This window comes from Danio rerio, chromosome 9 (genome assembly GCF_052040795.2).
Source record: "Danio rerio strain M-AB ecotype USA chromosome 9, GRCz13ab, whole genome shotgun sequence".
Classification (NCBI taxonomy): domain Eukaryota; kingdom Metazoa; phylum Chordata; class Actinopteri; order Cypriniformes; family Danionidae; genus Danio; species Danio rerio.
Genome location: NC_141029.1, coordinates 44,884,216 through 44,906,923, shown reverse-complemented (window position 1 = coordinate 44,906,923; position 22,708 = coordinate 44,884,216). Strand labels below are relative to the sequence as shown.

Here is a 22,708-nt window from a genome sequence, read left to right as displayed (position 1 = left end):
CTGTGAAGCACTTTTGCAAAGTTTTGCATCTATCTATTCCCCTTGAAAAGCATGAAGGATTTGGTGGTACTTGGTTGTTTCTAGAAATAAAAGGTGCAGGATGTTTGTCCTTTAAAAGTTCCAGACAACAGGAAATTACATTTTAAAAGATATGGAATTAGCCACATCTTTTAATTGTTTCTTATGTTTCTTGCATCTGGAACACCTTCCTGCAAATATTTCTTAGACTGGCTTGCAGATAGCGGTATGTGATTAATGTTGTTTGCTTTTTAAAATAACATGGTTATATATGTAAACTGTATTAGTTCGAATAAACGCCTTCTCAAAAAAATTCTAGAGCTGTTTTAATGACCACATTCTTGTTTTTATCAATAGAGAGTGACTTTTCTCTATATGTATGAAAGATTTTCGTCATTCTAAGGATTAGAAAGGGCGTTTATTCATCATTCTGCAAGTCAGGTAAGGAATATTTTAGGATATACATCTACAAAGTTAAACATCCAAGAGACTCTTTTGCGAACCAGATCAGTATTATTGGGATACATATTAATGCTTTGAAAAGAAATTTATGCTTTGAAGAACTGTCCACAGAAGAAGGAACAAAACATCAAGCGATTTTCGTGTCAGAATCTATAATAAAGACTCAAGGGTTGCGTTTATTCGAACAAATATGGTGAGTGAATTTGTTTTTTTATGGCTTTGTGACTTGATGCATGCTTTTAATATATCTATTAATATTCTATTTGAAATATAATTAAGTCTCTTTAGCAAACTGGGCATTTTGTTGAAATTTGTCTCCCTTTTTTCCAGAGTTGTTTTATAATGAAGGAGCTGAAGGCACAGAAAGTGGAGGACCGCAGTGTGGTGCATTTTCAGATCCAGAAGAAAGTTTAGATCAAGGTCTTGTAGCCCCATCTGAAAACATCAAACCCTCCTTCACCAAAAAGTTAAAATTTCAGTCTGTTGTGGAAGGTGACACTGCAGCCTTTAAGTGCAGGCTTATTGCAATGCCACCTCCAACAATATTGTGGTTTCATAATAACAGGCAGATACAAAAGGAGCACTATCGTAAAATATATACAGTTAGTAAAATGCATATGCACGCAACCAGTTTAACAATTGAAGGAATTAAGGAAAAAGATTCAGGTAGTTACAAAGTCATGGCCATTAACACTGAAGGATCTGCTGAGACCACAGCATCACTTCTTGTTTCACTGAGGGAAGAGCAAGATGTTACTTATTTTAGCCATTCTAGATCTTCAAGCAAAGCCCACTCAAGCTCAGATTCATTAGCTGATTCTACAAAAGAGAGGAAATTTAGAGTTGATCTAAGATGTGTCGGCTCTCCTTTTGATAAAACAGGTAAAGGGCAAACCAAGGGGCGTCATAGATCAAAAAGCACTCTATACCGCACAATGTATTTTAGAACCTCATCTCCATCAAGAACACCAGAAAAAGATATGAAGTTTGAGACCGCATCTGAACGTGCACGCTCACCTACTCCTATGTATGAGAGATATGAGAGGTTCAGTGATCGGTACAGTGACATATATTGCGACAGATTCACAGGACGTGACCGATATAGTGATAGGTTTAGTGATAAATTCAGTGACCGCTGTAGTGATAGGTACAGCGACAGATTTAGTGACACAGAAAGCCTACATGGAGAAGTTAAAGCAAAACTCAGCCTCTTGCAAAAGGCTGTCAAAAAGAAAAAGAGACTTTCTATATCTACAATGTCTTCATCTGAGTTTGAAGTAGAATCAGTTACAAGTGAGCCTTGTTACACTGATTATGTTGAGAGACTGCGAGTCAAGCCTTCTACATTGCCTGAAATTCAACACGTTATTCGCCCTGGTGAGCAAACTGAAAGTGGTAGAGATTCAGCAGATTATCAGAGCCGACTGGAGAGAATTACTGGAATTGGCTCCCAGTCAACAGAACGAAAAGTCAGGCACTCCTTTGAACCTCAATCAAGATCTAGAACACTACGAATGATGAAGGGTGAACTTCCCGCTGCAGAAACTTTAAGGAAAGACATTCAGGTTGATATTTCTGATGCAAGAATAGACCAAAGTATCACATCTAAAGGGGATTCAGAAAAGGAAATAGAATATGACGTTTTAGTGTGCAAAGATGAAGCTAGTCTTAATCAGTGGGATGAAGAGGCACAGACCAAGGCCAAAGAACCATTTGTGTTGCAATGGTTGGAAGCAGGAGAAGCTTCAAAACAAGCAAGCAATGCAAAAGAGAAAAGTGTGTCACACGAGGAGTCGCAAGAAAAAGAGTCTTTAAGAACCAAGGCAGTGAAGCCAATGAAAGAAATATTTTTTGGTGATGAAGGTAAAACAGTCCCTGTGCATAAATTAGAGCAGAGAGCTATATCTGTGGAAAATATCCTTGAGAAAAACCTGGAGAGTGAGTGCTTAGAAAGTGAAGATCAGTTTTTAGCCAAACGCATTCAGCAATGGCAACAGGATGTCCAGTGGGATGAAGAAGCACAGACCAAAGCAAAGGAACAATTTGTGTTGTCTTCAAAAACAAGGGCTGTGCAGTTACAGGAGGAACAATCACTTGCTGATAATGGTCTACAACATGACCACCATAAAAAGGCTGCTGTACATGAACTGGAAAAGAGATCTGTGGAGAATATACTTGAGAAAAACTTGAAGAGTGATCGCTTGGAGAGTGATGATCAGTTATTATCTCAACATGTTCAAAAATGTCAACAAGATGTTCAGGTTGATCAGGCTGAATCTTTTGCTCAAAAAGCCTCTTATTCTCATGAATCTTTTGGAAAAGTTCAGAAAGATGAAGGAGTGGCTTTCAAAGCTCAAAAGGAACCCACATTCACAAAGACTTCAAGATCTCCATATAAAGAAAGACGTTCACGTGAACGGTCAAGTGAGAGTGAATTACATTTATCACGAGAAAGAATAAATGAACTAAAAAGTGAGAGTGACCATGTCAGTGAAAAAGAGGCATTGGCCCAACGTATAATGAAATGGCAACAAGATGTTTTGACTGAGCAAGGACAGGCCATTGAACTCGATCCTGAATGGGGTGGTGTTACTGAGAATCCTTTAGAAAGTACAGCATATAAAGATGTTGAGTTGGGTATGCAAAGGGAATCAATACAGAGAACGGCAAAGGAGAGGTTCTTTAGTGATGTTTCACCTCAGTCCGATTTAGCCGATAGGTCCAAAATGCACAAGCAAATTATTTCTGAAGCTGACAGTGAGAAGTTACGGACTGAAAGTGATTATTTTGTTAGTGAGGAGGAGGCTCTTGCAAAGCGCATTAAAAATTGGCAACAAGACATTCCAATTGAGCAAGAAGAAAGTGAATTGGAATCAAACTGGGCCATTGCAGAGCAGTTGCAAGCTTCTGTTGTAACACCAGAGACAACACCTGAGACAAAATCTACAGTTTTATCAACAGAAAACATTCATTCATATTCAAATCCTGAAGGGTCTATGGATGATAAAATCAATACAGAGGTTTCTGGAGGTCTTAGAAAGCAATATTTGTCCCACGAGGATGTAAATCCACAGCTTCACGGTGATGTAAAAGATGTGGCAATGTCTAGACAGGAACATGGTGTAACAGAGCAACAGAAAACCCTCCCAAAGCAACAAATCCCCAGTGTTGTTCCAAAAGCAGGGAAAATATCTTCAAGTGTAGTAAAACCAGGAGCACCTGCCTTTGTGGTGACATTAATGCCCGAAGTTGTGGTAAAGAGAGGAGAGATGACTGAACTAAACTGTCAATTTCAGGGAGATCCACAGCCATCTGTTTCATGGCTTAAAGATGGACATTTGATAATGAGAGACCCTGATTTTGACGTTCGTACCAAAGCAAATTCATCAACATTGACCATTTATTATCCCACCATTGACCACCAAGGTGTGTTGACTTGTAATATTGCAAATAAACATGGAAAAGCTAGTACATGTTGCAGCTTTAAAGTAACTGAAGATGTACCTTCAGTGACAGAGATTGGATCTCCCCAAGAAGTTAAAGTAACAAGTGTGCCTGTATTCACTGAAGAAGAATTAATAGAGGAAGAAATTAAGTCCCTAATGACACCTGTGATTGATAGCAAATACACATTGCAGGTACCTCAGGCAGTCATACACATGCCACAAACTTCAGGCTCATTTATTCACACATCACCAGTTGAGATCAGAATAACTGCTCCCACTCCAGTGCTAGATATTCTTGATGATGCTAAATGCACATATAGACCTGTTGAACAAACCTCAGAATCTCCCATTGATGATGCTGATCCTCAAACTGTAAAGCACAAGTTTACATTTTCTTTTGAAAATGGTTGTGAGCCTCCTCAGATTGTTAGAGAGCTACAGAACATTAGTTCATCAGAGGGTCAGACTGCTATTCTTGAGTGCATCATAACAGGCCATCCAACACCTGAAGCCACCTGGTTCCATGATGATGTTTGCCTTGATCTTAATTCCAGGAAATATAGATTTGAGGTACAAGACAAAAGTTACAGACTTTACATTTACAGTTTCACATGTCATGATGCTGGAATATATAGGTGTGTTGCTTCTAACAAACTTGGGCACATTGAAAGTGTTTCAGATGTGTCTTTTGATTCTGCAACTTTAGACTCTGGATTTTCATCCATTGCAATGTCAGATGTGGAAAGCCAATCAAAATCTCTTGGATTGTCTTTAGAAAAGTCCAGTGTTACAACAAAGCCTTTATCAAGTTCTTTCATGGCATCAGATATTGTAGTTGCAAGTGAGGATGTTGAATATGATCATTCAGTGACACCTGCTGAATTTCAAGATATTAGCAAAATCCATGAACCCCATATTCCACACACAGATGCTTCTAAACCTAAACGCATTAAGAGACCAGATTTAGACATGCCTGTGATAACAGGGTGCGGCTTGCAATCATCGGCAGCAGAGGTTAAAGTATCAAGATTAAAACAAGCATTTGAAGCACCAGAAACATTTGTACATGAGCCCGTTGAGCCAACAGCAAAATCAAATGATGGGTCCTCTTTCCCTGTTGAAGATATTCCAGAGTTTGCTTTTGAGCCTGAACAATATGAAAAAGAACAAACAATTTCAATTTTGTCTCAAGAGGATGGGAAAGATCCCACTTTGACTACTGCTAAAACCTTCCCTCAACCAGATTTTACAGAGGCTGCTCTGGAGAGCACAGAATACACTTCAGAAGAAAAGTCAGAGTTGAGAGTGCCTTCTATAGAATCTAAATTATTTGACTCACAACATTTTGTGTCCTTGGCGAATGTTAAAGAGGTTCAGCAGTCGCCTACATTAGTGAGGCCTCAGGCTATATTACCAGTAAAAATTAACCCGAAAGACAGTTCTGTTAGTCCAAAAACAGTTTTGGGTAGCGCTGCTGAGCAAAGAGATACAGAGGATGAGATATGGGCTAGGCAAAGTGACATTTCTGATCAAAAAGCTGCCATGGTAGAAACCAAGGTACAGTTGGTTGAAACAAACAAGCCAGTGAAAATGGGAGTTGTTAGTGATCATAGAATAGAAGCTGAGGACATAGCACAAGATCACGACAGTCCAGTTGCTATAAAGCATGATAAGATGGAGGCTTCAGATAAAGCAAAACCAGTTAGTATAAAACCAAGAATTGAAGTTGACCGAATTTCAGATTACGCTTTGTCAGAACATCCACCGCAGAGGCAGCAAACACAACAGAAAAAGTCTGCTAGGATTGGGGCAAAACTTGTAGAAGAAGAAGTAACATTTAGTGCTGTTTATGACTATTATAACCTACCAACGGATTGGGGTAGACCTTTGTCACCAGAATCAGAAATGTCTATTGAAGTAGGTAGCACATTCAGTGAGGAGATGGTGGAAATAGAACGTTTCTATACACCGGCTTCGTCCACAGAAATTTCCCAAATTCAGAAGTCCCCATCATCCTTTCATACACCCTCTGAGACTCCAGGTGGTGTCATGACACCTCCTGAGTATCCATTTTCTCCTGTGGAACATAAGAGACATGCAGCTAGCTCTAGTGATAGTTTTTATTCACCAGCTAAGTTTCTCAGTTCTCCAGATGATGAGGGTATTGAAACAACCCCCCCTGTGTTTACTATTGATGAAGGTATGATTCTTCCAGAGGGACGTGGTTCACTAGGTTTGGGGACACTTCAGGAAAAGGTTCAGGGAATACCTCCAGCATTCCTTAAGCCACTTACCAAAAGAAGAGTTTTTGAAGGTGATACCTTACAGTTCTGTGCTGAAGTATTTGGACTTCCCACTCCCGAAGTAAAATGGTTTAGAAACAAAACTGAGCTTGAGGCAGGTGGAAGGACTAGAATTGAAAGGGATGGTGATAACATTGCACTGGAAATCAGGAATGTCACAAAAGTTGATCAAGGGGAATATATCTGTGAGGCTTTTAATTATGTTGGTGAGGCAAAAAGCGTTGCTTTGGTTGTTGTTATATCTCAGGAAGCAAGGCAAATGCTGCCCCCTCCAGCTGTTACCCATCAGCATGTAATCGAGTTTGATGTAGAGGAAGATGAGGATCCATCAAGATCTCCATCTCCTCAAGAGATCTTGTTGGAGGTTGAGTTAGATGAAAATGAGGTGAAAGAGTTTGAGAAACAAGTAAAAATTGTCACCATTCCAGAGTATACAGCGGATAATAAAAGTATGATCATTTCTCTTGATGTTCTGCCAAGCATGTTTGAGGAAGGAGCTGTGGATTTTATTACTCAAGAAAGTGATGATTTAAAAATAGCTTTTGAATTAACAGAAATGCCACCACGTTTCATAAATCCTATTTATGACATTGAAACTCCTGAAAGCACAAGTGTAATGTTTGAATGTTCTTTAATGGGTATTCCCTCACCAATAGTATCATGGTATAAAGGTAATATGAAGATTCCTTTGGATAAGAAAAAATATATATGTAGTTCAGATGGTGATAATCATTTCCTGAAGATTCTTAAAGCCAACACACATGACAGTGGCATATATACCTGCAGAGCCATTAATGTTGTTGGTGAAACGCTTTGCAGGGCCTCACTTATGGTTATGAATCCACAGTCATTCTCTGGTAAGACAAGAGGAAGAGAACTAACTGCAGTTTCTCTGGGCAGTGCAAAGGTTCAGCCTCAGAAATTTGACTTGGTTGTTGGGAATTCATCGTTCGATGGAGAACAGACATCAGAGATAGAACTTGAATTTGAGTTTCAGCAGGAATCAGATGAGTCTCAGAAAGCTGTCAGACTGGTTGCTGTTACCGATAATGAGACAAGTGAACAGGGAGAAAAATATGTTAGTATTAATTTTGACGTTTTTGCAGAACCCTCGAAAGATGACAAAATCGAATTCAAAGGCAAATCAACAAACACATGTAGCTTTCATTTTCAGGTGACTGAAATCCCCCCAAAATGTATAATCCCTCTACAAAATGTCACTGCAGCTGTAGGTACTCCTGTGATGCTTCAGTGTTTAGTGAGCGGTAAACCAAATCCTACTGCAGAGTGGTACAAAGATGGTGCTCCAGTAAACAATTCAAGATATATTATCCAAGAAAAAGCATCAGGACATTTTAATCTGCTTATAACAAATGTAACTCAAAGTGATGCTGGTGAATTCAAATGTATTATACAAAACAAAGCTGGTTGCACTGAAACAACTTCACTGCTAAAGGTTTTTTAATTTGACAGCAGCTTAAACATGCAGTTTATGAAACAATGACAGACAGGTTTGTTCTTTTGTTTACTTTGAATCGATATAGTACATTATTTTTCTATGTATTACAGTTGTAAATTATTGTGAAATTGTGTATAGAAATTTATTCAGTCTGTGTTGTTGAATCAAAATATTAATTTAAGTGTATGTGACATTACAGAACAAAGAGAGAAGTCATGATATTAAAACATATTTATGGAATTTAAGAAACTTGAAAATGTTGGCTTGAAATCTACCCTGGGCTTGCATTATTATTTAATAGTTTAAATTATTAAAAACTGTGCTTGAAAACATTGAACTGTTGCTAGAAGTAAATGTAACAAATTTCATTACAAAATGTGTCAGTTCTAAAAAAACAAACAAAAAAATCCTTGTACACCACCACAATATCAGTTTTTGTTTTTGTTTCAGTAAAATAGGGATCAGTAGTTTTCATCAGCAGTAAAAAAAGATTATAAAAATATTTAAATACTAAGATTAGATTTTGTTTGAAAAGTATAGATTTTTCTTGCCCAAGTTCATATTTAAAGGATTAGTAAAGCAGCGGCGTGTTAATTAACATTTGTGTTGTATAGTTTGATCTTGTTTTTCTAAATTAGTGGAAAGTGGGTTAAAGATTTAATAGGTTGTAAATAAAAGTGAAAATTAAATATTTTAGATTAAAGGACAATGTGATGATTGTCTTTGTTTGATGTATTCTCAATTTTCTTGTTTATTTTGGGATAAAATTGTAGGTCAGTTAGTCAAACCTTTAGGTATAGAAAAAAAATGAACTAAGCATTAACTGAATGAGTGTGCTTTAAATTGATCTTGAATGTAACTGTGTTTTACTGTTTTGTTGTAATTTTGTGTATATGAAAAAATAAATAAAATTCTAAATCAAACTGTTTACTCTTGTTCTGACATTATTTCTTAATCTAAGGGGCATTGTTATGTCCGCTTCTTGATTAGTACTGACTGATTATCATGTTTATCTTTCTTGTAGTTTATGAGACATTTTGGAGAAATCTTTAATCCCATTATTTTTATACAGAATTTTCTAGTTTGACTGTGAAGACCGAAGAAGAGGAAGAAACCTACAGCACATCACTGCATTTGCCTGAAAAATCAAAAACACTTGAACTTAAGCCAGAGCAAAAACGTTTTTCTAGTTCTTTGGAAAGAAAAAGAGAGAAACCAGTATTTGAGTCAAAGCTTACACCTGCTGAAGTTACTATTGGAGAGTCGGTTAGGTTTACTGTCACAGTATCTGGTTTTCCAAAGCCAAAGGTTCAGTGGTTTCACAATGGAAAGGCTATCACTTCATCATCAATTTATACGTTTGTAGAGGAGAGAGATGAATACTCTTTAATAATAACAAAAGTCAAGAAAGATTATGAAGGAGAGTATTCTTGTACTGCAAGTAATAGATTTGGCCAGACTACCTGCAAGACAATATTAAAGGTAGAACTGAGTCAGTTATCAGCAGCAGAAAAGTGGGTGGAAAAAATGTTCAAAATACCAGGACAACCTCCATGCTTTACTACACAAATCCAACCTGTTCAGTGTGTGGAAGGTAGCGAGGTAAAATTTCTGTATAAAGTTACTGGTACACCATTTCCTGATGTTCAGTGGTTTAAGGGCAATTCTCAAATTAAGTCAAGCCAGACCTGTTCTGTTGTGTGCAATCCAGATGGCTCTGGCTTCCTTATTATGAGTAATATTCAACAGAGAGACAGTGGACTCTACACATGCAAGGCTGTCAATCCTTTTGGGGAGGCAAGCTGCAGTGCTGAGTTGATTGTATTCCACAAACAAGTCTCTGTGTTTCATAAACAACAATTAGTTCAAGAACAAAAAAGTTACAAGGTGTCGATGAAAGAGGAAGCCACCGAATCTCGTTTGTATAGTGTTAGCCTGCCTGGACAGGCAGGCGCTAGTTTGCAGGGAGACCATCAGGTAATTTACACCATTGGTACTGAAGACAGGCAAATGGTTGAGAGTGAGCAGGTTGATACACTGCACGACTTGGATGTTTCCATTGCAACCGTGCACAAAGAGCAGGTGACTCATCAAGCTGCTTTGCTGCAGTCTCATGAAGTGCAGGAGAGAGTAATATCAGCTCAAGTTCGCCCAGAACCAGTGGTAGCAACTCCTTTGAGACAGCTCCAAATGGCCACTATGACCTCCGCAGTTCAAGAAAGCCAAGGCTTCACAGAACAGCACTTTGAACGAATCAAAAGTCCTGAGGTTACAGAGATACAAATTGCCAAAGAGCACCCATCGCAAGTAATGTCTGCCTTAACTGAGAGTGTAACTCCATTAACGATTGTCAAAGCAGAGCCATTATCCACTTTAGAAACAGAAAAGATTAAGGCATCTCCTGAGCCCAAGTATCCAATATCAAGTCACCAAGTTGAGACAAAGCTCCCAATTGTTAAAGAACATTCAGAGGTTATACCCCATACTCAGCAAGAAAAGGGTTATCAAGTTAAAGAGGGAGTTAAAATTCTTTACAGTGCAGTTTCATCAGAGAAACAACAGTTTACAGAGGGTCACTCTAAAGAACTATCAACAGAAGAACCAACTTTTCAGACATCGGTGAAAAAAGAACAACACAAACCGGTTGTACTTTCAGTTAATGAGACAACTCAGACCTTATCTAAGGAAGAGAGCTTATCAGTGCAGAAACCAGGTGTTGAGACTGCATCTCAAGTGAAAGACAGTGTCTTTAAATCAGCTCTTGTTGCTGAGGAAAAGCATCAGCTCCAAGCTGATCAGTCAAGTTTGATTCCAGGTTTAGACAGTGCAATTTCAGTGCAACCCCTAAGAGAAGAAGAACAAGTTCAACATTTGCAAGTTATCACAGATCAAGGTATTCTTCCAGCTGAAGGAAGGTTTAGCAGTGAGAACCCAAGCCCAGAGAAAGCAGATGCTCAAAAAAGTCCTCTACTTAAGCATACAGTGTCAGTGGATTTACAGCAGACAGTGACATGTGAGGAGTCCTCAGAGTTTTCAGGACAAGTAACAGAGCTTTCTATTCAGCCTGGTAAGGCAGCGCCTGCCCCTTTGCATCTTCAGGCAGTTCATTCAGAAAATTTGTTGACGAAAGAAGGGATAATCTCAATGGAAAAGCCAGATGAACAGACTGCAGTACAGAAGCAAGAAAAAGCTCGGCATCATGCTGCTAGCACTGAGGAGAAAATAGAGCATACTGCAGATTATTGCAAAGATCTCGCTGTGTCTGTTACAGGTGTGCAGTCTGAAATCAGAAAAGAGCCCAAACCTGAAAGTATTCTTCAAGTCATTTCAACACCAGTGCCCTTGCCGAAGGAAAGTCCTTTTGTAAGCGATGTTAAACAGCAGCGTGCCCTAGTTCAGAAAGAAGACCACTGGAATATTGTACATGTGCCATCTGTGTCTGAGAGTCAGGATATAGAAGAGGGACACTCAGAGACCATAGAGTCAATTGAGAAATTTGTATCTAATATCAAAGTTGAACCAAAAATACCATCTGAATTAATTTATGTAGAAGAAAAGGCTATCTCAACAGAGAGTAGCATTGCCCTTGAGGCCACCGAACAAGACTTTGCACTTCAAATTCAGGAAGGTCAGTCTGTTAGGCAGTCAGTGTTAATGGAGGAAAAACGTGTTATTAAAGGTGAGCTTTCTCAGGATATTACAAAGTCTGAAACAACCACAGCAGTTGTCAGTGAGCAGAAAATGGGTACGCTTTTAGTGTCAGAGTCAAGAGAGAGCCAGAGTTTACCCAAGGAGCTCACTTTTGTCGTTTCTCCCCCTAAATCACATTCACTAGACATTAAGCACCAGTTAAAAAGTACACTTGCAACTGCAGTCGCTCTTGACCAGCCATTGATCCTGGCCGATTTTGTGGAGAGTTTGGGAGTTGTAGAAATTCATGAGGTAAAAGTAAGGAAAGAACCCAAATATCTCATGTTCACTTATCTTATTACAAGTGCAAGTGCTCCACTTGAAATTACAATTGCATTTGAAGGCGAGTATCCTCAGACTGCTGATCTCAGAAGTGAACTTCAAGCTGCTTTTTACTCTATTGTCTATCGAGAGCAGAACGTTCTGACCTCAGAGCAGCCAGGCACATTACAAATTGATAGACCCCAAAGACTACAGGTCACAAAGGCTTCTACAAAAGAAATGCTTTCACCTGTGGTGGAAATGGTTAGGCTCTCAGAAAATGTGGAGCCTTTCACATCTCCAACGTCTCAGTCAGCAACTGTGAAAACTGAAGCCAAAACATCTTTTCAATCTGTGACTGCTAAAGAGCAAGCTTTTGTGCAAGAGTCAATTCATATAGCAAGTGAATCAAAAATTGAGATTCAACAGTCCATTCAAGTTGAGCAACAGGAAACCAGATCTGTGACAGTAAAAAGTGCTACAAGTATGACAAGTGAGCTTGTTTTAGGACCTCTTCCAATTGAACGGTCCACTGAAATTGCCTTTCAGAAAGAGGAAAAGGAGGAATACATAACTGAAGCATTAATGGAATTAGAGAAAGAAGATAAAGAGGGATACCCAGTTTTTGAAAACTCTTTGGAGGATATTAAAACAGAGGAGCATTCAGAAGCTAAGTTTTCATTGATTATCCGATACGTAAAGAAAGTAAATTGGCTCTTTAATGGAAAATGTATTAAATCTGGCAAAGAGTTCAAGTGTTCTAAAGAACATGACACTTACACACTAGTAATCACCAAGGTAATGAAGGATCATGAAGGAGAATATACCTGTGAGGCTGTAGGTGAAGCTGGCAAGACCTCTACATCGTCCCACCTCACTGTGATCCCAAGAGGTTGGAATTATGGGAATATTTTGTCATCCCATCCCACATGACTAACTCTGTTCATAGCTAAAATAGAAATGCTTCATTAGACACGCATTCTCAAGATCTCCACAAATATCAGCAGTGTTGGGTAAAGTTACTTTTAAAATAAATATACTGCAACACAGTCTTAAGCCTTAATCTTTATGAAGTCTTAATCTTTAAGAAAAACATGATGTACGTGCACATTATCTAAAAGTAAATCATTTAATTATTTAAAAATTTTAAAAAATTATGACTAAAGATTGTATTATAAAGTAACTTTTCTCATCACTGTCTATCATTTGAATATATCTTCATGTTTTTCTCTTTGTGAATTTTGTCACCATTTTCACATTTCTGAAATGTTAGCATGTCTTCACATTCTTTACACCAACTCTTAACCTGCTGGATTATTCAGTTTCATTTCAACATTTGTCATCTTATTCACTCTTGCAGAGTTTCACTTTTCATTTTGTTCATCACTGAGAATTGTTTATGAAATCAGTTATTGTTTGGTATCATCAGTCACCAAGAACCTCATTCTTGATCTTGTCTCTATATGCATGCTGGGATGTCAAGTCATTATTTCACTTCATTCAGTGTTTTTCTCTCTCATAGCGAGATCACCATCACTCTTCAACGTCACTCCTGAAATATTTTTCTTTACCCACTCTTTCAACCACAAAAATTGGCACTTTCTGAAAACACAATGGCTATAAAAATTAATGGTTACAATGGATAAATTTAACCTGCTAAACTTCATGCTAAATATTTTTGTAAGACATTTCAGGTGTTTGAAAGTGCCAATCAGTGGTTTCTGCTTTTCATACTCATGCTCATTGCTTGTCAGTAAACATGTTAAAAATAATGTACTAACTTATTTTTTTTATCTGTGTGCACTATTCAGTGCCACCCGTTTTTAGGCAGAGAATTCAGAATCTGGAGGTGAATGTTGGCAGTTCTGCAAAGTTCGAATGTGAGATTGAGGAGGCTCCTGGTGTGACCTTCAAGTGGTTCAAATCGGGTACTGAGCTCAGGCACAGTGAAAAATGCAGAATTATAAGCCGACACCACACATCATCGCTGGAGATCTTTAGCCCAGCAGTCGCTGACAGTGGAGAATATACCTGCAAAGCTTCTAACCGCCATGGAAGTGATAGCTGCTCTGCTAAACTAACTGTGACAGGTAAGAAAAATATACATTTCTTATTGGCTGTTGGACTTCTTGAAATATTCAAATCTGGGGTTGATCTGATTTTTGTGTGATACTCTTTTGACTAAGTTATTGATATCTTCTTACTGGTATGTTCTTTTTGTAGAGCTTTTCCCACCAGAATTTGTATCAAAGCCTGATTCGATGACTTTATTTGTTGGCAAGCAGGCAAAATTTCAATGTGTTATTTCTGGTTCTGAGCCAATGAATGTTGTCTGGCATAAAGACAATATTGCCATTTCACTTGATGACCACTACAAAGAGTCTTCTGACAAGAACCGGTATTTTCTTGAAATTTTGAATCTACAGCACAGTGATCAAGGCACATACCTTTGCAAAGCTTCCAATAGTGTTGGTACAGCAACATGCTGCACTGAACTGAGGGTTGTAGATAAACCCAGCTTTGTGAAGAGCTTTGAGTCTACCACTGTTGCTGTGGGAAACCCACTACGTCTTGAGTGTCAGGTAGATGAGGACACTGGTGTTTCCATCATTTGGATGAGAGATGGCAAGAAACTCCATACTACAATGGATTGTAAACTAGCATTTGAGGAGAAAATAGCCTGTCTTGATATTCAGAAGTCCAAACTCAAAGATACAGGCACATATACCTGCACTGCTGCCAATGAAGCAGGAAGCAGCAGTTGCTCTTCTAGTGTGACAGTACAAGGTAAGACTCTGAAATTAATACCCTTGGTAAATGCAGTATTTGAAACAAATCTGTTTGACAGGGTATTAATTTTTTGTCTGTGTGAGCAGATTTGTATTTATTTTGCTGAGACAGAGATGACAAATCTTAAGCATCAGCTGATGCTGCTCTTGATTGTCATATAAAGCATTATAGCTTTTAGAAGTTGTTTATTTCTTAACTTGTATTTTTCTTGCAAACATATCAAATTATCTTTTCCGTTACATTTTAATCATTAGAACCTCCAGTCTTTGTTAAAAGACTAGAGCCTAAGATCTTATGGAAGCAAGGAATGTCATCGCGTCTGTCATGCACTGTCAAGGGATCACCAGAACTCCACGTGACCTGGTTTTTAAATGACAAGCCACTAAACTCTTCAGAAAAACACAAGATCACCTTCAAAACCAATCAAGCCACTCTTGAAATTATTGACTTGTCTGAGTCTGACAGTGGAAATTACACTTGTGAAGTGATGAATGAGGCTGGCTGTGAAAGCTGCAGCTCTCAAGTGACAGTAAAAGGTAACACACAAGACTCTTCCAATCTTTCTTGTTGATCATTGTATTTAAATGGAGAGATCAGCTTCAATCTTGTTGCTTTTATTGTTCTTAGAACCACCTGCCTTTAAAAAGGAGCTGCGGTTGGTGGAAGTAGTCAAAGGGTGCACAGCCCATCTTGAATGTGAAATGACAGGCACTGCTCCTTTTGAAATAACCTGGTTTAAAGATAAAAACCCAGTATCATCTGACACAAAGTACAATATTGTCTCAAAGGAGACAGCAGCCTATTTGGAAATCAAAACATTTGAAAGTGCAGATGTTGGAGATTACCAGTGCTGCATTTCCAATGATGTTGGTAAAATAACTACAAAAGCGGTGGCCAAACTGAAAGGTTAGTACAGTCAGTGATTACTAAACAAATCATTTAGCTGTTGCTGTCACTATTTTATTTAATGTGAAAATGAATATGCATTTTTTTTCATGCAGACCCACCATCCTTTGTAAAGAAAGTTGAGAACACTACTGCGGTTTTAGGCAGTGCTGTAAAACTGCAAGGGACTATTAAGGGTTCTGCTCCTATCACAGTTCAGTGGTTTAAAGATACAGAGATAGTCAGAGATGATGATCCTAATATCACCACAACCTTTGAAAACATCATTGCTGTTTTAGCTATTTCCAATGTGGCCATTAACCATGGTGGGAAATATACTTGTCAAGCTGAAAATGAGGCTGGAAAACAAAAATGTGAGGCCACTGTAACAGTTCAAGGTTAGAATTTTAATACTGTTTTATTATGAAATACTTTATCATTATTATTCTTCACTGTTATCTGATTGGCATATTAATGATTTTCATTTTTTTAAAGAACCAGCTAGATTTGTTGAGAAACCCCCATGCATCAGTGTGACTGCAGGTGACTCTGCAACTCTTGAGTGCAAGGTTTCAGGAAGTCCAGATCTCAAAGTTAAATGGTTTAAAGATGGCAAAGAGATGGCAGGGGGTCGAAAGTACAAAATCACTTTCAAAGAGAATGTGGCCGTCTTGAAAATCCTCTCGGCAGAGAGAGGAGATAGCAGTGAATACAAAGTTGAAGTATCCAATCGAGTTGGAAAAGAGCAGTGTTCTTGCTCAATCAATGTTCTTGGTTAGTGCTATTTTTTGAATTGCCTTGACTTTTTTGTGTGTGTCTGTGCATTTTTCTAACAAGAGTGTTTTACTGTTTTGAGCAGATAAAATAATACCTCCAACTTTCACAAAAATGCTTAAAAAGGTAGACGGTAATGTTGGAGCTAGTATTCAAATGGAGTGCAAAGTGTCAGGATCCCAGCCCATAACAATATCTTGGTTCAAAGAGGGAAAGGACATTACAACTGGAACAAAATATCAAACTGAAATGCAGGAAAGCACTGCCTTACTCAAAATAACAAATTTAGAGACATCAGATGCTGGGGTTTTCACATGCCATGCAACTAATGCTGCAGGACACAGTGAAACAAGTGGAACTATTTCTGTTAAAGGTTAGAATACTATATTCTATGTTAGTGTATATATATATATATATATATATATATATATATATATATATATATATATATATATATATATATATATATATATATACTTTTTTGCTGTCTACTTAAAATTTGACTGAAACTTTAAATGATTTCTGTTCCCCACTTCTTTAAATGAATTTTAGAACCCCCAGTCTTCTCTTTGAAACCTCAAAGCCAAGATGTTATACCTGGAACTACAGTTGTTCTAACAGCTGCATTCACTGGAACAGCACCTTTCATGATTAAGTGGTTCAGAGAAGACAAAGAAATGTTAACTGGAGGAACTTGTTTCATCAAAAAAGAAACCAACTCAAGTTCACTGGAGCTGCACGCTCTGAAGCCATCTCAGTCTGCAAAATACACTTGCCAAGTTTCTAATGATGCTGGAAAGGTCTCATGCACAGCTGCCTTGTTTGTGAAAGGTGCTTTTTCTTACTCTTTATATTTATTTTTTACACAATTGGTATTTTCTTAAATACTTTTTTCATCTTTATGTATCATTCTCTTCTTTAGAACCTCCAAAATTTGTGATGAAACTTGATTTGACTAAACTTGTATTGAATGGAAGTCTTGCAACTTTGGAATGTAAAGTGGCTGGCAGCCCAGAGATCAGTATTAGATGGTATAAGAATGAGACTGAAATTGGCTCAGATGATAAATACCAAATGGCCTTCACCGACTCAGTTGCTACACTAAGGATTTCCAGTTGCTGCATTGAAGACAGTGGAGATTATATATGCCAAGCATCAAGTGATGCTGGCAGTGATAGATGCAGTTGCTTGGTTACAGTCAAAGGTTTGTTAACCATCTTACTTTTCAGGGATCCTACTGTATTTCTTCTTTGTTGAAGTTGCTCGGGTTTAGCTAATTGGTACTTTTTCATCTTAGAACCTCCCGAATTTGTGAAACCTTTTGAATCCAAAGAAATTGTTAAAGGCACAGATGTTGTGCTAGAAGGAACTGTGTCAGGCTCAGCTCCTTTTGAGATTTCCTGTTTCAAAGACTCAAAGCAGATCCGAAATGATAGAAGGCACATCATAAGCCTGACAAAAGATGTTGCAGCTCTTCAGATTCTGAAATTTGAACCAGGAGATGCTGGAAAATATCAATGCACTGTAGGGAATGAAGTAGGGCAGACCTCCTGTGACTTTCTTGTTACCATGAAAGGTTAGTACCAAGCGGTAATTTTTGAATGATTTTTTTTAGGAGTGCCTGTGAACATTGTGCTAACAACACTTTATATGTGACATTCTTCAATTAGAGCCACCATCATTTGTGCAGAAGATGGATAATACAAATGTCCTTCTTGCCAAGGATGTGTCTTTGCAGTGTGTATTGAAGGGGTCAATGCCAATGACCATCTCTTGGATGAAAGATGACCATGAGATCAAAGAATCTGAGCATGTTCAGATATCTTTTGAGAATCAGACTGCAGTGATATATATTTCTAGTGTGCAGTTAAAACATGGTGGAAAGTATACCTGCCATGCTCAGAATGAAGCTGGTAGTCAGAAATGTACAGCAGTACTGACAGTAAAAGGTGCGTAGTAGTAGCTTTTAAGATGAATTGCATATTTATAATGCAACTTGATTTCTTTAAGGGATAGTTCGTCCAAAAATTATTTTATCATTCACTCACCATATACTTGGTTTTGTTCTGTTGTACACAATAAAGGTATTTTGAAAAATGCTGGTTGCTGGTACCCACTGGATTATAATTATTTTCTTATGGAAGTTAGTGGTCTCTACTATGGTTTCAGCTACCAGCATTCTTCAAAATATCTTCTTTTGTGTTCAATAGAAAAAAAAATAAAGCCACATGAGGGAGAGAAAACAGTGAGGTAATTTAGATTTTTGGGTGAACTAACCCTTTAATGACACTTCTGATTAACTTATAGTCATGCCTTTTTCCTCTACATTATTCTTCAGTTATTTTATGAATACACAAGGTATTTTGGTGTTAATGCTGCAGAATTGTAATATATTCACACATATTTTACCATATTTACAGAGCCTGCAAACATCACAGAGCAAGCCAAGTCTGTCAGTGTAACAGTACGTGATCCTGCCACTCTAGAGTGCAGGTATTCTGGTACTAAAGTTCTTAAAGCAAAATGGCTCAAAGATGGCAATGAGCTGACATCAGGCAGAAAATACAAAATACAGAGTTCTGATACAAGCTCCATATTAAAAATTCTTTCGGCTGAGAAGAGTGATGCTGGAGAATATACCTTTGAGGTTTCGAATGATGCTGGAAGGAGCAGTTGTGAGGCCGTTGTAACTGTGTTAGGTATGACAAAAACATAGACATCTCTAATCGAGTTTACAAGGAATTTCAGATCAATACTTAAAGAGTAAAATTGTTTTATTTTCCCTTCACTGTAACAGATCAAATAATCAAGCCTTCCTTCACAAGAAAATTGAAGGAAACGGAGAGTATAAAAGGATCATTCACACAGCTGGAGTGTCTGGTATCTGGGTCTCTTCCTATAAATGTCACTTGGTTCAAGGAAAATAAGGAGATAGAGGCTGATGAAAAGCACAAATGCATATTCTTTGAGAATGCGGCATCTCTGGAAATCAGTCGTCTCGATAGTTCAGACAGTGGCAATTATACTTGTATTGCTAAAAACCAAGCAGGCTCTGATCAGTGTTCGGGCACACTGAAAGTCAAAGGTTTGCTATTACCTCTGACAACTTATAAGTTACTGTATTTTACATTTTACAATACCATCTTGAATTGTGAATTCAACCGTGAATTGTGTCTTCGTTTAATCTTTAATCTCTTTTATAAACAGAACCTCCATCAATCATTGAGAAGCCAGAATCACAAGATGTTATACCTGGATCCAAAGTTCAGTTTAACGTGCTTTTGTCTGGAACACCACCGCTGACCATTAATTGGTTTAAAGATAAGAAAGAAGTTTCATCAGGAATTGACTGTTCAGTTCAGAAAAATGACACGTCCAGCTCTATAGAGCTCTTTTTTGCTAAGCCTTCGGACTCAGGACAGTATGTCTGTGAAGTTAGTAATGACGTTGGATCAGATTCTTGCCAAGCAACTCTCTTCGTGAAAGGTTTTTTTTTAGCAATAATCACATTTAACTTTTTTCCCCATAAACCTTTATTATTTTGCATTGTAAGTGCTTGTTTATTTATTTTTTTCCAGAACCTCCTAAGTTTACCCGCAAGCCTGAAAAAATAACAGTGGTGAAACCAAGCCAACTGGTAGTTTTTGAATGCCAGATTACAGGCACTCCGGAGATAGACACGTACTGGTTCAAAGATGGGAATGATATAAGCCCAAGTGACAAGTATAAAATGACCTTTGTCGATTCTCTTGCACGGCTTGAAATAATTAGCAGTGATATCAAAGACAGTGGTGTGTACTACTGTGAAGCTCGCAATGAGGCAGGCAGTGAGAGTTGTAGTATGGATCTAAGAGTCAAAGGTTAGTATGTATTGAAATATTTAGGCGATTCATTGATTTAGTGTCATTTCTCCCAAAAGGTTTGACCGGAACAATTTTTTTTTTCAGAGCCCCCAGTTCTTGTCAAGCCATTGAGTCCTCTTGAGGTTGTGAATGGCTCAAATGCATATTTTGAATGTCTGGTAAAAGGCACAGCTCCTTTTGAAGTGACCTGGCAAAAAGATTCAAAGGACATCAAATCGAGCCTTAAGCATGTGATTTTGCAGAAAAATGACTCCATAATTACTCTGGATGTACAGAAGTGTGATGCTTTAGATGTTGGAGAATATCAGTGCGTTGTTGCAAATGAAGTTGGAAGTTGTTCGAGTCAGAGTACACTCAGCATAAAAGGTTTAGTATGGAGTTTATTTAGCAAAAGTTTTATTTATAAATGAATTGATCTGTCATTGATCTATCAGCTTTAACATATTTTGCACTTCCTGTCAGAGCCCCCATCATTTGTGGAGAGAATTGAGAATGTTGTCACAGTTCTTGGAAAAATGGTTGAGTTTAAATGTGTTGTAAGAGGATCTCCACCCCTGTCCATACAATGGCAGAAAGATGAGAGCTGGATCTTGGAGGATCCTTCAATTCAGAGGACTTTTGAGAACAATGTTGCTACTTTGACAATCCCTGTGTGTGAGTCCATCCACAGTGGAAAATACACGTGTCAGGCTATGAATGAAGCAGGGCAAGAGAAGTGTTTTTCTACCCTGGTAGTGCAAGGTTGGTTACTTTTTTATGAGTGCTTTTAAAGCTGTTCTTCCTAAAGATTACTGTTATTAAAATAATTGTAATGATATTTCCAGAGCCGCCTCAGATAATTGAAAAGCCTGAGGTGATTAATGTCACTGCCGGAGATCCAGTAAGTTTTGAGTGCAAAGTGTCAGGCACTCCTGAGCTGAAAGTAAAATGGAGTAAAGATGGCAAGGAAGTGATCCCTTCAAGACAGCACAGCCTCAGCTATATCAATAATGTCAGCCAACTTAAACTTCAGTCGGTCCAACTGGAAGATAAAGGGACTTATGTGTTTGAGGTCTCCAATCACATCAGTGCCTGCCAGTGTAAAGTGACACTAAATGTGCTAGGTTTGTACCCATTCGTTATTGGAATACCAATGGAGTACTTGTTATATTATAACTTGATACTCATGATCTTCACTTTGTCTTTGTCAGAGCAAATAATCCCCCCATCCTTCATTAAACCTTTGATGGAGATGGAAGAAATAATTGGTAAAAATGTGCAAATTGGATGTAAAATATCAGGTTCGCTCCCCATAACTGTGGAGTGGGAAAAAGATGGAACTAAACTTTCAGGGAGAACCAAACACAAAATTCTTCAGGATGAGAACAGCATGTCTTTGGATATCGAGTGTTTAGAAAAAGCTGACACTGGAACTTATACTTGCAAACTTGCAAACAAAGCAGGAAGTTGTGAATGCAGTGGTACACTGAGGGTGAAAGGTCAGATGGCTTTTGTAGTATTTAATAGTATATTCTCACATTTATCCTAAGATCTCTGAAGGCTGCCAGTTTCTAAACAGATGTATTTGTCTTTCTGTCCCATTGATGATTTAGAGCCACCAAGCTTTGTGCTGGTTCCAGAATCACAGGCTGTCATACCAAATACCACTGTTCGCTTTAAGGGTTCTTTTAAGGGAACTCCTCCATTCACAGTGAAATGGTTCAAAGATGATACTGAGTTGATTTGTGGACCTTCCTGTTTTACTGGCCTGGAGGGCCTCTCATGCTTCCTAGATCTTTTTGCCGTTGGAATATCACACAGTGGAACTTACTCTTGTCAGATAAGCAATGATGCTGGTACTGCAAAATGCACCACAACCTTGTTGGTAAAAGGTTGGACCTCTTTTCAAGTACTCTTATCAATGCTCTTCATTATCATTCTTTTTTTCATGCTTTACCATCTGCATGTTCTTATTTCGCTTGTGAACATTGTGCATATATACTGTACCTTACATCATCATCTTTCACCATTGCTGCTCATTACGCTTTACTCCCTTTCAGCTATCATCTTCCTCTTGCTATCTTCCATCTTCTTGAAATCATCATCAGCGCTCTATTTTATACATTGCAATAATCATTTCTAACATGTTGTAATTTTGGTTTTACAGAACCTCCAGAGTTTGTACAGAAACTGCCAGCTGCAAAAGTCGTAAAAATGGGGGAGCCGCTGCAGCTTGAATGCAAAGTTACTGGGACAGCTCCTCTGAGAATAAGCTGGTACAAAAACGATGCCATACTCAGTGATGGTGGCAACTTGAGAATGACTTTCGATAACTCTGTGGCAGTCCTCGAAATTTCCACATCAAGCTTTGATGATAATGGTGTCTATACATGTGAAGCACAGAATGATGCTGGGACTAAGAGTTGTAGTACAGCTCTCACAATCAAAGGTTAGATAGTGGAAGAACATTTTATTTACTAGTTTATTATGAGCATTGTCTGACAGGAATTGTGTTTCAATAAATAAAATAAAAAAATTAAATTAATTAAAAAAGTTTTTAATAATTAAGAGTAGATTTCATTGTCAATTGTTTTCATTATACACTTATATTTTGTGTGTGTATATATTTAGTATTAGTCTTATTTTATACATAAATAATTACAAATTTATTTATTTATTTAGTTTTCAAGAAAATGTTTTAAAATTTAAAGTTATTTAATATTTAATTTTATTATTCTATTTTGTTTTCATTTATTTTAACTAGATTAATTGAGAAGA

General features: G+C 37.8%; 2 protein-coding genes across 2 annotated transcripts in view; both read left to right on the top strand.

Annotated features, from left to right (window-relative positions):
- Positions 1-22,708, top strand: part of ttn.2 (titin, tandem duplicate 2) — a 179,207-nt gene that overhangs the window by 32,360 nt on the left and 124,139 nt on the right. The window contains exons 43-64 of the mRNA XM_087268376.1: positions 8,761-12,531; positions 13,451-13,729; positions 13,863-14,426; positions 14,684-14,965; positions 15,057-15,335; positions 15,431-15,712; positions 15,810-16,088; positions 16,174-16,461; positions 16,641-16,919; positions 17,011-17,292; positions 17,386-17,664; positions 17,759-18,037; positions 18,509-18,787; positions 18,886-19,173; positions 19,296-19,574; positions 19,667-19,948; positions 20,036-20,317; positions 20,414-20,692; positions 20,776-21,054; positions 21,142-21,429; positions 21,544-21,822; positions 22,098-22,379. Coding sequence (XP_087124502.1) covers positions 8,761-12,531; positions 13,451-13,729; positions 13,863-14,426; positions 14,684-14,965; positions 15,057-15,335; positions 15,431-15,712; positions 15,810-16,088; positions 16,174-16,461; positions 16,641-16,919; positions 17,011-17,292; positions 17,386-17,664; positions 17,759-18,037; positions 18,509-18,787; positions 18,886-19,173; positions 19,296-19,574; positions 19,667-19,948; positions 20,036-20,317; positions 20,414-20,692; positions 20,776-21,054; positions 21,142-21,429; positions 21,544-21,822; positions 22,098-22,379 — 9,960 coding nt within the window. The remainder of the gene's footprint in view (positions 1-8,760; positions 12,532-13,450; positions 13,730-13,862; positions 14,427-14,683; positions 14,966-15,056; positions 15,336-15,430; positions 15,713-15,809; positions 16,089-16,173; positions 16,462-16,640; positions 16,920-17,010; positions 17,293-17,385; positions 17,665-17,758; positions 18,038-18,508; positions 18,788-18,885; positions 19,174-19,295; positions 19,575-19,666; positions 19,949-20,035; positions 20,318-20,413; positions 20,693-20,775; positions 21,055-21,141; positions 21,430-21,543; positions 21,823-22,097; positions 22,380-22,708) is intronic.
- Positions 169-5,609, top strand: LOC147835387 (uncharacterized). The gene is given in 3 exon segments (XM_087268410.1): positions 169-244; positions 811-5,414; positions 5,416-5,609. Coding segments are annotated over 3 exon segments (4,725 nt in total). The 5' UTR covers positions 169-183; the 3' UTR covers positions 5,476-5,609.